This window comes from Aptenodytes patagonicus, chromosome 26 (assembly GCF_965638725.1).
Source record: "Aptenodytes patagonicus chromosome 26, bAptPat1.pri.cur, whole genome shotgun sequence".
Lineage (NCBI taxonomy): Eukaryota > Metazoa > Chordata > Aves > Sphenisciformes > Spheniscidae > Aptenodytes > Aptenodytes patagonicus.
The window spans coordinates 3,025,913-3,036,369 of record NC_134974.1 but is presented as its reverse complement, the minus strand read 5'-3'; the positions used below and the strand labels follow the sequence as shown (position 1 = coordinate 3,036,369).

The 10,457-nt window shown below is 65.9% G+C and overlaps 2 protein-coding genes across 3 annotated transcripts; both read left to right on the top strand.

Annotated features, from left to right (window-relative positions):
- The first annotated feature begins 2,609 nt into the window (after positions 1-2,609).
- VSIG8 (V-set and immunoglobulin domain containing 8) lies at positions 2,610-6,071 on the top strand. 2 transcript variants are annotated; one of them, XM_076359868.1, is made up of 7 exons: positions 2,610-2,682; positions 3,121-3,296; positions 3,646-3,847; positions 3,950-4,114; positions 4,419-4,541; positions 4,692-4,827; positions 5,339-6,071. In XM_076359868.1, the coding sequence occupies exons 1-7, from the start codon at positions 2,634-2,636 to the stop codon at positions 5,508-5,510; spliced, it is 1,023 nt and encodes a 340-aa protein (XP_076215983.1). In that variant the 5' UTR covers positions 2,610-2,633; the 3' UTR covers positions 5,511-6,071. The 2 variants fall into 2 exon arrangements, with proteins under 2 accessions (XP_076215983.1, XP_076215982.1); XM_076359867.1 differs by having other exon boundaries at positions 3,646-4,114.
- Positions 6,072-7,361: 1,290 nt separating this feature from the next.
- Positions 7,362-10,316, top strand: CFAP126 (cilia and flagella associated protein 126). The gene is made up of 5 exons (XM_076359940.1): positions 7,362-7,388; positions 7,463-7,525; positions 8,180-8,260; positions 8,381-8,557; positions 9,296-10,316. The coding sequence occupies exons 1-5, from the start codon at positions 7,362-7,364 to the stop codon at positions 9,842-9,844; spliced, it is 897 nt and encodes a 298-aa protein (XP_076216055.1). The 3' UTR covers positions 9,845-10,316.
- The last annotated feature ends 141 nt before the right edge of the window (positions 10,317-10,457 follow it).

Genomic DNA, 10,457 nt, shown 5'->3' with positions numbered 1-10,457 from the left:
GATGGTGTCTTTCATCTTTCTCTTGCTTCGGGTTTCTGGGGCCAGGAGCTGCCCTCAGGGCTGGAATAGCCCAAAGGCTCGTTGTCTGACCTGCCACACTCCCGGGACAGAGATCACCCCTTGCCCGTCTCCCCACATCTGCTGGGGGAGAGATGTCAGAGGTAGCCCGTGTCCTCGGAGGGGCCAGAAGTGGCTCCACGCCCTTGGCACAGCTCGGTGTCACCACTGAAGCAGCTTGGAGGAAGGTGGGTGTTCCCAGCCCGCGCGGGGTGGCTCAGGTAGGGTCCCCATGAGCTAGGTGGGCTCTTCTCCACGCACACAGCCCTGGCCCTGGCTGCCCACAGCTGCATCAGCCCTGGCAGTGCCACCTTCTCACTGAGGTGTCACCTCCAGGCCCTCTGGCAGTGGCCTTCTTCAGGAGCAAAGCAAAGAGACCAGAGCATGATGCAAACATTTAAAATCCATTTGGATAGGGACTGGCAGCTTCAGAGGGCTGGGATCCCGTAGGAGTGGCTCTGATTAATTGTCAGAGCAGCTGAAAAATAAGGAGAGCCGGCAAAGGCGAGACTGCCCAGGGCAGGGGGATGGCTCAGAGGACTCTGCTGTGAGCCCTGAGCTTCCTCCAGACTGGGTAAATAGGGAGGACGAAATGCCATAGCCTCTTGTTATCTCTTCCCTGTCTCTTCTCCAGTTGCTGTGTGTCCCCATGTCGTGACGGAGCCAGGCACTGCGGGGCTGCGCCATCCCTTTTGGGGCAGGGGCTGAAAGGCATTGCTGGTGCTGCAGGGCATCTGCCACCTGACCTCAAGCAAGCCCCTCGCGGCCACCGAGCTCTCTGGACCCCCTGGGGCCTCGGCATCTGTGGCCAGCCCAGAAAGCATCTGCGGTGTTCTGCGGCGGGCTCAGCTGCCCACGCCTCCATCCCTGGTCTCCAGTGGCCACACGCCGGCCGTGTCACTCTCGGTCACCACCTTGGCCAGGCAGTTGCAGCCTTGTTCTAGGCCAGGCTCAGCCCGGAGGGTTTCAAAGCCACCGCACCGGCCGTGCCAAAGGGGCTGTGACCACCAGCGGGTGGCCAGCCAGGGCGGAGTGGCTTCCCCACCCTTCCTGCATGAGTGGGGCTCCCTGTGCCGAGGAATGCAGGAGTCACCAGCTGGGGAGCCAGCGCCGTGCCGGCAAGGAGCCCCAAGCCGCCATGAGCCACGGCCCTGTCACGGTGGGAACAGCCCTGGCAGGCGGCACCCCTCGCCATGTCGGTGCTGCCCCGGGGCCAGGCTGCGCACAGGGGCCCTGAAATCACAGACGCGCCAAAGCACGTGCTGGGCTCAGCCCCAATTCCCAGCACGGGGCCAGTAAGGGTTAACTGGCAGCAGTGAGCTCAGCTTGGGGACAGTAAATGGAGCAGCTCTTGGCCCCCGGGAGTGTTTGGAACCCGCTGGGCGGTGCTGCCGAGCTGGCTGGGGCAGTTGTGGTCTGGAGAGCACCAGCATGGCCAAGCTGTGCTGCAGGGCATTGCACGGGTGAGCCAGACATGGGCCCTGGCCTACAGCACCAGAGCAGCCCAGTGTGGGGGCTCAGCCAGCTCAGCCCCCCCAGGGGACATGGGCATGGAGCGTGCCCATGGCTGGGGCTTCCCACGGGGCTGAGCATCCCCAGTGCCTGCTGCCACGCTTCCCTGTCCCAACTCCTCCCTCCACCGCTGAGCATCCCTGTCCCCAACTCCTCCATCAGCTGCAGAGCATCCCTATCCCCAGCTCCTGCCCTCAGTTCCCAGCAGGTTTTGGCCCCTCTCTTCCTCTCTGGCTGTCCAGCCTCCTCCAACCACACTGTATGTCTCCGCTGTGCTGAGCATGGCCCAGGGTGTGCTGCCCCTGCTGCTGCCATGCCACCATGTCCCCATACAGTGAGCCGTGGCCTGGAGCACCAGCCAGGCCTCCGCGCTGTGTTTCAGCAGTGCCACCAGCACCAGCATGGGCTTGGTGGGTGCCACAGTCCCCACATGGCTATGGCATCCCCATGCCCGCTCACTGAGGGGGCAGGACCGGAGGAGGGATCTGCAGGAGCTTAAGCCCTTGATCAAACCACACCTTTAAGCTCTTCCAACTACCCTGAGTCCTGCCCCAAGACCAAAATCCTTTCAGGACCTGAATGGGGCCAAACTGGCACTTTCATGCAGCTGCAGTGCTCGGCCATGCTTGGGCTGCTCCCGCAGGGTCCCAGGCAGCCTTTTCCCACCGGCCACACTCATCCCGCCAGTGCCCACACCAGGGTACCAGCCACCGGGCACCATGGGATTCACAGCCCCCCCCCCCCCAGTCTCTGCTCCGCTGCTCTGGGTGCACCGGGTCATGATGGTGCCCCCTGCCCGCACTGCCTGCAGTGGCCCCCATCCCGGGCCTGGCTGGATGGGAGCCCATGGCATGGCCATGCTTAATTACCAGGTAGGGAGTGGAGCAGGGCGGCATCGCTCACGCACAGCTTGGAGCCACTCAGTCATCCCAAAGGCATCCGCCCCACAGGGAGGAGTGTCCCAGCCCAGCATGTAAAAGCAGCCCCGCACGGCCGGCTGCCTTGTCGCCTCGGAGCCTCCTCTGCTCCCACTCCTCCTCACCGCCCGGCACGGCTGCAGCGTCATGGCAGGGCACGGCGCCAGCCTGCTCCTGCTCCTGGGTCTCATGCCAGGTAGGCACTGATGGATCCCTGCGCTTGGACCCGCTCCTGCAGCAATGCCACCAAGGATGAAGGGGTCCCTGCCCGGCCGCAGGGCACCCCATGGTGCCGGATGCACCCCATGGTCAGCAGAGCACGCAGCTGGGGCTCGTCCTGCCCCGACACCCACCTGTGTTGGCCAGAGCTGGGCGGGTGGCATTGAGCCTGCCATGTCCCTTTGTCCCCGATGCAACTTCATAGGACCCAGCGGATGCCAGCCCTGATGGGTGCTCAACCCCACTGGGACACTGAGCCCCTGTGGGTGCCTGACCCTGCAGATGGGTCCCTGCCGTGTCCCTGCTCCCCGCAGGTCCGGGTGCTGTGGGATGTGGGGTTGGGGTGCATTGAGGCGCAGGTTTGGGATGCCCCTGTGCTCCCCAGCCAGTGTGATGGGTGCCATTCTCTCCCCAGCTCTCCTCCTGGCCGTCAGGATCAACAGCAAGGGCCGGGAGGTGCTGTACCTGGCCAAGGGTGACTCTGTGAAGCTGGGCTGCCCCTACATCCTCGAGCCCGAAGACAATGGTCCCCAGGGCGTGGGCATCGAGTGGATCCAGACCACGCCTGAGCGGACCGGCCCGGAGAATGTGGTGAGTGTCACTCGTCCCGGCAGCTGCCATCTCACCATGCAGGCAGGGCAGGCAGGGCTGGGACGGACCAGATGGAGCCCAGCAGAGCAGGCAGGACAGGCAAAGTCCGGCAGAGCAGGGAAGGACCAGGCAGGACAGGCAGAGCCAGGCAGGGTCTGGGAGTGCTGGGCTGGGAAGGACCAGGCAGGGCAGGGAAGGACCAGGCAGAGTCTGGCAGGGCAGGGAAGGAACTGGCAGGGCAGGCAGAGCCAGCCAGGCACTGGGCATTGCATTTCCCTCCCCAGCTGGCAGTCCCGGGTCCCCCCCACCCAGACCAGCCCTGTTCAGTTTCCCCGCTTGCTCCCCCCAGTTCCTGTCCTACCACGACCACCATGTCAACTACGGCAGTGGCTCAGGGCTGCAGGACCGGGTGGCCTTCGTGCAGAACGACCCCAGCCAGTACGACGCCTCCATCCACCTGGCCGACCTGCAGGTCTCTGACACTGGCACCTACAAGTGCCGGGTGAAGAAAAACACTGTGGCTGTGCATGAAGTCATCGTCACTGTGCAAGGTGAGCCCTCCCCCCCTCCCCCATGTCCCCTTCCCAGGTGCCCTGGGTGGCCCCTGGTGGCCCCTGGTGGCCCTGGCAGTGACAGTGTCCCTCTCCCTGCAGAGAAGCCGGCCATCCCGCAGTGCTGGACCGAGGGGGAGCTGATAGAGGGGAGCAGCGTCCTGCTGCGGTGCTACAGCCGGGGCGGCACCTCCCCATTCGCCTACCACTGGACCAAGTTGGCTGATGGCTACAGTGGGGGACACCTGCCCTCCGGCACCATCCAAGGTGGGTGCTGGTGGGGCTGCACCCACCCAGGGGGAGGAGGGGATACCCAGGTGCAGGGGATGTTCATGGGGGGTGTGTCCCTGTCTGTGGGTGCACGTGTTGGTGGGTGCCCATGGCTGTGTGCACCCAGGTATGTGGGTGTCTGTGTGCACCTGTGTTCATGGGTGTCCATGCCTGTATGTGCCCTTGTCCGTGTGCTCCCATGTCTGTGTGCTCCCATGTCCCTGTGCACCTGTGTCCGAGGGTGCAGGTGCTGGCAGGGGTGCGGTGATGGGGCTGATGGGGCCATCTCTCCCCACTGCAGGACGTTCTCCTGGCGACCTGTTAATCCATAGCCTGTCAGTGGTGCACACCGGTGTCTACCAGTGCCGTGTCACCAACCGTGTGGGCTACTCTGTGTGCCAGCTCAACCTCAACCTCGCACCAAGTAAGTACCACTGCGGGGGGGGGGGGTGGTACAGCACAGTCAGGGTGCTGTCGGGGGCTGACTCTGCATGCCAGGGTGCCACCAGGGGCATGGTGACCAGTGGGCAGCCGGTGGGGAGGCTGGTGGTGACAGGCTGTGCTCCTGTGGCAGGAGGAAGGCAGGCGGGCATCATCGTGGGCTCCATCCTGGGCTCCCTCCTGCTCCTCAGCCTGCTCGGGCTCCTCATCTGGGCGCTGATCTGCCGCTACCGTCGGAAGGAGTGCCAGCGGACCTGCAGCGACTGCAGGTGAGGGGCACAGGGGCACAGGATGGGCACAGGGCCAGCGGGCACCAGCGGGTGCCACTGGGCACTGACGGGAATCACTGGGCACTACTGGGGACCGATGGGCACCCATGGGCACTGCTGGGTGCCACCAGGCACTGATGGCCACTGTGGGTCACTTATGGGTACCACCAGACAATGATGGGGACTGATGGGCACCGATGGGTGCTGATAGGCACCACTGGGAACCACCAGGTACCAATGGACCCCAATGAGCACTGGTGGGTGCCATCAGGTACTGACGGGTGCCAGAGGGCACCGATGGGCACCGACGGGTGCTGATGAGTGCCACCAGGCACTGTTTGGCAGTGATGGAAACCAGTGGGGTGCCAATGGGTGCCACTGGGTACTGCCAGGCACTGCTGAGCATTGGTGGGCACCGACGGGTGCCACCAGGCACCGATGGGTGCTGATGGGTGCCACTGGGCACTGCCGAGCACTGACGGGTGCCGCTGGGGCTCCCCTTTGCCCGCAGGAGCAGCACAGGCGGCACCATGACCCGCGCCTGCAATGTCTGCGCCCACCACAGCTACTCGCCCCACGGCATCAGCTACATGCAGTGCCAGCATGGCGACGGCGACGAGCGGGCAGCTGCCCTCATGTGCAATGAGGGCATCCGGCACCAGGTCACCTGCCCAGCGCTGTAACCCCCCCGCCAGCCCCGCGCCCGCCCCTGATTCGGCTCCACAGGGGGGAGCGACTGCGAGCCCAGAGCCGGCGGCACCGCCAGGATCCGGCACCAAGCGGCGCATGGCTGCACTGCTGGGGCTCGCCGTGCAAATTGAAGTCAGGAATCCAGCTCCCTCCTCCTCCCCGAAACAGCCCCGGCTTCCAGCAAACTTCGTTTGGGTTCATCAGTCTGTTTTGTTGGTTTTCTTTTTTTTGGCCCCTTTTTTGTATGTCCCCCCCCCCTCGCCACAGCCCGGCTCTCGAAGCGGCTCCCAGCCCCGCTCCCAGAGGCATCCCTCAATAGTGCAGCAATATTTATTTCTCTCCAGCCCGTCCCCTCGGTGTCGAGCAGGGACGTGACAGCCCCGAATCGCCCAAACTGGCTGCTCGGCAGCCCCCCTGCCTCCGGCCCGGCGCCACCGGCGCCCCCGCATTGGCTTTAGCAATTGGGTGTTATTCGAGACGAGATGCCGTTGGCACCAGGATTTGCAGTTTGGAACAAGAAAAAAAATGAAAAGAAATAAACTAAAGTGAATTCAGTGCTGTCCTGTTGTGCCTCGCCTCTCCCTGGCTGGGGAGCACAGGGAGGAGGCAGCTGCCGGCCCCGGCACCGTGATCGGGAAGCTCCCGGGGAGTCGGCGGCACTGATTCACTGGAGGAAAGCTCATGCTGGGATGGGTCAGTTAATGCCATGGCAGCGGCAGGCACCTGGCACGCTCCTGGCAGCGCCCGTCCCAGCGTCCCCGTGCAGACGCTGCTGACACAACCCTGCAGCACCCATGGGTGCTTTCTGGGGCTGCTGCCAGGGCACGCTGCCACATGGCTGCGGGTGCCCCACGCCGGCCAGGACGCCAGGTGAGACAGGACCTGTCGGGGAGCAGTCGCCTGGGGGCTGCTGTGAAGCCTGGCAGGGGTTGGGGGGGAAACAGCCAGCGCAGCCCCCGAGCACCCCGCAGAAGGAGGGAGGGAGGGAGGGCGAGCCTCCAACAGGGAGAGAGGGCAGCCCCAAACAGCAAAGGTGCACAGACCCAGGGTGCCCTAACCCTAATCTTAACCCTAACCCTAACGCAATGCTGCCCACAATCCTAAACTTAGCCCCCAGCCCGACTCTTGCCCTAAGGCTGACCCTAACGATAAACCCTACCCTAACCCTAATACTAACCCTAACCTTAACCTTAACCCTGACCCTGACCTGGACCCTAGCACTAACCCTAAGCATCACGTCAGTCCTAACACTGATGTTAACCCTCACCCAGGTGCTAACCCCAACGCTAATGCTAATCCAATCCCTAATGCTAAGCCCAACCCTACCCTAACCCCAACCCCGCACCGGCCCCAGGGCTGCGAGTCGGGGGGGGGGTCCCACGGGGCGGGGGCTGCCCCGGCCGAACCAGGCCCCAAGGGCTTAAGCCATAACCCGACCCCCACCCCCCCCCCACCCCCCCACGACACCCCCCCCCCCCCCCCCCCCCGCAGATACCCCTCGTCCCAGCCACGGCCTTAACTCCTGACCCTGACCCTGACCCTGACCCTAAGCCCGACCCCAGCCCGAGCCTGAACACGAATCCTGACCCCAGCCGTGACTCTCTGAACCGTCACCCTGACCCCGCCATCGCTCCAGCCCCCGTCCGGGCTCCCCGCGCCCGGGGGGGGGGGGGGGGCACCGGCACCGGGACCCGCCGCACCGCCGCGGAACAGCTGGCGCTGACGTCACGGGCCACGCCCCCCGCCCGGCCACGCCCCGCCGGCAGCGCCCGTCGCAGCCGCCAGGGGGAGCGCGCGGCGCGAGGTCACGCGGGGCGGTTGCCAGGAGACGGCGCGCGCGGCGCATGGCGGCCCGCTACGGCGCGGGGCAGGTGGGGGTGCGGGGGGGTCCCGGGCCCGGTGCCGGTCTCGGTCCAGGCTCTCACCGGCCCCGCTCTCCCCGCAGTACGAGGACGCCTTCAACCCCCGCCGCCTGCAGAACTGGAGCGTGCCCCGGCCTGGCCGGCAGGTACCCCCGGCCTGGACCCCCGGGACCCCCCCAGCCCCATCCCAGACCCCCCCCCCGGGGCCCCCCAGCCCCAGCCTGGACCCCCAGGATCCCCCAGGACCCCACTAGCTCCGGTCCGGACCTCCCCCCAGGGCACCCTGGACCCCTCCAGCCCCAGCCCGGACCATCGCGGGACCCTTAGGACCCCTCCAGTCCTGGCCTGGACCCCCGGGACCCCCCCAGCCCCATCCCAGACCACCCCCCCCCCCCCCCGGGGCCCCCCAGCTGCAGCCTGGACCCCCAGGATCCCCCAGGACCCTCCTAGCTCCAGCCCAGACCTCCCCAGGGCACCCTGGGACCCCCCCAGCCCCAGCCCGGACCATCGCGGGACCCTTAGGATGCCCCCAGCCCTGGCCTGGACCCCTGGGAACCCCCAGCCCCATCCCAGACCCCCCACCTTGGCTCCCCAGCCCCAGCCTGGACCCCAGGATCCCCCAGGACCCCACTAGCTCCGGCCCAGACCTCCCCCCAGGGCACCCCCCCCAGCCCCAGCCCGGACCATCATGGGACCCTTAGGATGCCCCCAGCCCTGGCCTTGACCCCTGGGACCCCTCTCAGCCCCAGCCTGGACTGCCCTGGGACCCCCAGCCATACATACACCCCCTGCTCCCCCAGCGCCCCTTGCTGCGGCAGGGCTCCACGCCGATCGTCGCCAATGACCGTGGGCACCTGCTCCCCACTGTGCCCCGCTCCCAGGTGAGCCAGATCCACGGGCACCCGTGGCGGGGCTGGAGGTGCCCGCTCCTCCCCCTCGGCCGGCACTGGGGCTCCCTGGGGCTGGAAGGCCCTCGACAGGTCCCGGTCCCCCTCTTCCAGGTGTCCCCATGGGGCAGGTTTGTGGGGACCTGGGAGATGCCACCGAGGATTCCCCCGGCCAGGCTGGACCTGACCTCCCGCTCGGACGCTGCCGCCGCGCAGCTCATTGACTGGATCCACCAACCCACCGCCCTGACCCACGCCTGCAACGGCCTCCGGACAGAGATCACCGGGAGGGTAGGTGCCCCTCTCTGGGGGTCCAGGGACGGCACCCCAGCCCACGAGCAGATTTCAGGGGCATTTTGTAGCACCCCAGGCCTGCGCCAGGCCAGGGAAGGGCAGGAGAGGGGAGAAGGCAGCAGAGATGGAGCCGCACGGGGGAAGTTGCTGCTCCCTGTGGCCCTTCCCTCTCTCCCACGGGATGTTTCAGACTCGTTCCTCACACATCCCCAGTTTGCACCTGCTGGTAGATCCGACCGGGTGCACTCGGCCTGGCAGCACCCAGTGCTTGGGCCACTATCTCCCCCCCTGCTCTCGGGATGAGGCTCCCTCGGCTTCACTCCCAAATCCGGGCTCGTCTCCCCGCTGCTGGCTGGGTGCCCGGGCCACCGTGGCCGCTGCTGTGCCGGCAGGAGGAGCTCACAAGCTGCCGTTCTCCTCCCCGAGAAAAGCATCCAAGAACAGGGGCTGCCCTGATGTGGAAAGGTTCCCAGAGCCCCCAGCACCCCTCTCTGCTTCTCCCTGGGGACTGCTGCAACGGTGCCTCGTCCCCAGGCAGAGCAGCCCCTGCCCCAAGTGCTGCGGTGAGCCCAGCACAGAGCCCAGCCCTGCAGCGAGCCCCTCCACGGCAGCGAGGGCTGGCCCAGACCCACCTGCCCCAGCGTTTCTGTCCGGTTCATTCGCCCCCCCACTTCTCCCGCTGCCCTCCGTCCCCATCTTTGCACCACGAGCATAGCACACATCTCCCTCACACAGCCCCAAGAGCCTCCGTCGGACGCACAAACGGCCAAGGAGCCTTCCCGAAGGAGCAGTCGGGCATCCAGCAAGGGCATCCAGCCTGCTGGGGCCTCTCCCGGGGCACTGCTGGAGGAGCCGCCTGGCCCCGGAGCAGGAGTCACGGCCACGGTGCCACTCTCCCGTGAGCCCGGCTGCATGGAGGTCCAGCTGAAGGCAGACACATCTCCGGAGCCCCCACCTGCACGCCAGCCTTGCTCCCAGCAGGTCCAGGATGGGGGACAAACCCCACGCTCCCACCAGCCTGCTGTGACAGACCTCCGACGCGGGGATGCCGGCTCACCCAAAATCCCAGCCTCGATCCACCCTGCTCCGAAGGGGGCCAGCCCTCGGCAAGCCACCCCGCTGCAGGTCTCCGCTCCCAGCCGGGGGGGCTCTGCGGAGGCCGAGCCCCGGGGGAGCAGATCCCCCGGGCTGAGGGCATCACCTTGTGCGGGATGGGGGAAAGCCGGTCCCAGAGGAACAGCCACAGGCATGAGAGCTGGGCAGCCATCTTGCGCAGGGCTCTGAGCTGGCTTTGCTCTCCTCCTAAGCGAGGCTGACACTGGGACAGCACCCCACAGCCCGCAGTTGTGTTTTCATGGTGATTGGAAAAATAAAACTTAAAAAAAAACCCAAAAACCAAAAAAAACATGTTTGGTTGCAGTAGGTCAGGGCAGAGCCCCAGGCAGGTCCAGGCTGCGTGAGTCTGCACGGTGCTTCGGTGTTGGACACGGTGCCCTCTCGGGGTTGTATCTTGGCTCGTCTCATTTAATAGTGCCTCGTGCTGGAAACGTGGGACCAGCTGCAGGCCCGGAGCCACTCACGGCTCACCCAGCCTCTCCCTGCGTTGAACAGCAGAAATCCCACCGCTGCAGGCTGGTTTCATCCATTCCTCAACCGGTGTCTTGTGGGGGGAAGAGAGGCAGGTCTGGCCTCGTTTCCCGTCGCTGGGAAAGCGGCAGTGGTGGGTCTGCCCCAGCCGTGGGGCAGTGCTGCCAGCACCCCACCACTGCTCGCAAAAGGGAAATAAAGTCTGTGAAGTGCAGCTGAGAGCCGCAGCGAAGTCTAACTTCATTAGCAGCTGGCACGCACCACAGAATAGCTCATTAGCGACCAGAAGTGGGTTCCAAATAAAAGCCGT

Coding starts and splice junctions, on each gene's coding strand:
- VSIG8 (XM_076359867.1), top strand. CDS start 2,634: ATGGCAGGGCACGGCGCCAGCCTGCTCCTGCTCCTGGGTCTCATGCCA. Junction 2,683..3,120: donor GCTCCTGGGTCTCATGCCAG/GTAGGCACTGAT, acceptor TTCTCTCCCCAG/CTCTCCTCCTGGCCGTCAGG. Junction 4,115..4,418: donor GCCCTCCGGCACCATCCAAG/GTGGGTGCTGGT, acceptor TCCCCACTGCAG/GACGTTCTCCTGGCGACCTG.
- CFAP126 (XM_076359940.1), top strand. CDS start 7,362: ATGGCGGCCCGCTACGGCGCGGGGCAG. Junction 7,526..8,179: donor TGCCCCGGCCTGGCCGGCAG/GTACCCCCGGCC, acceptor CTGCTCCCCCAG/CGCCCCTTGCTGCGGCAGGG. Junction 8,558..9,295: donor GGACAGAGATCACCGGGAGG/GTAGGTGCCCCT, acceptor TCCCTCACACAG/CCCCAAGAGCCTCCGTCGGA.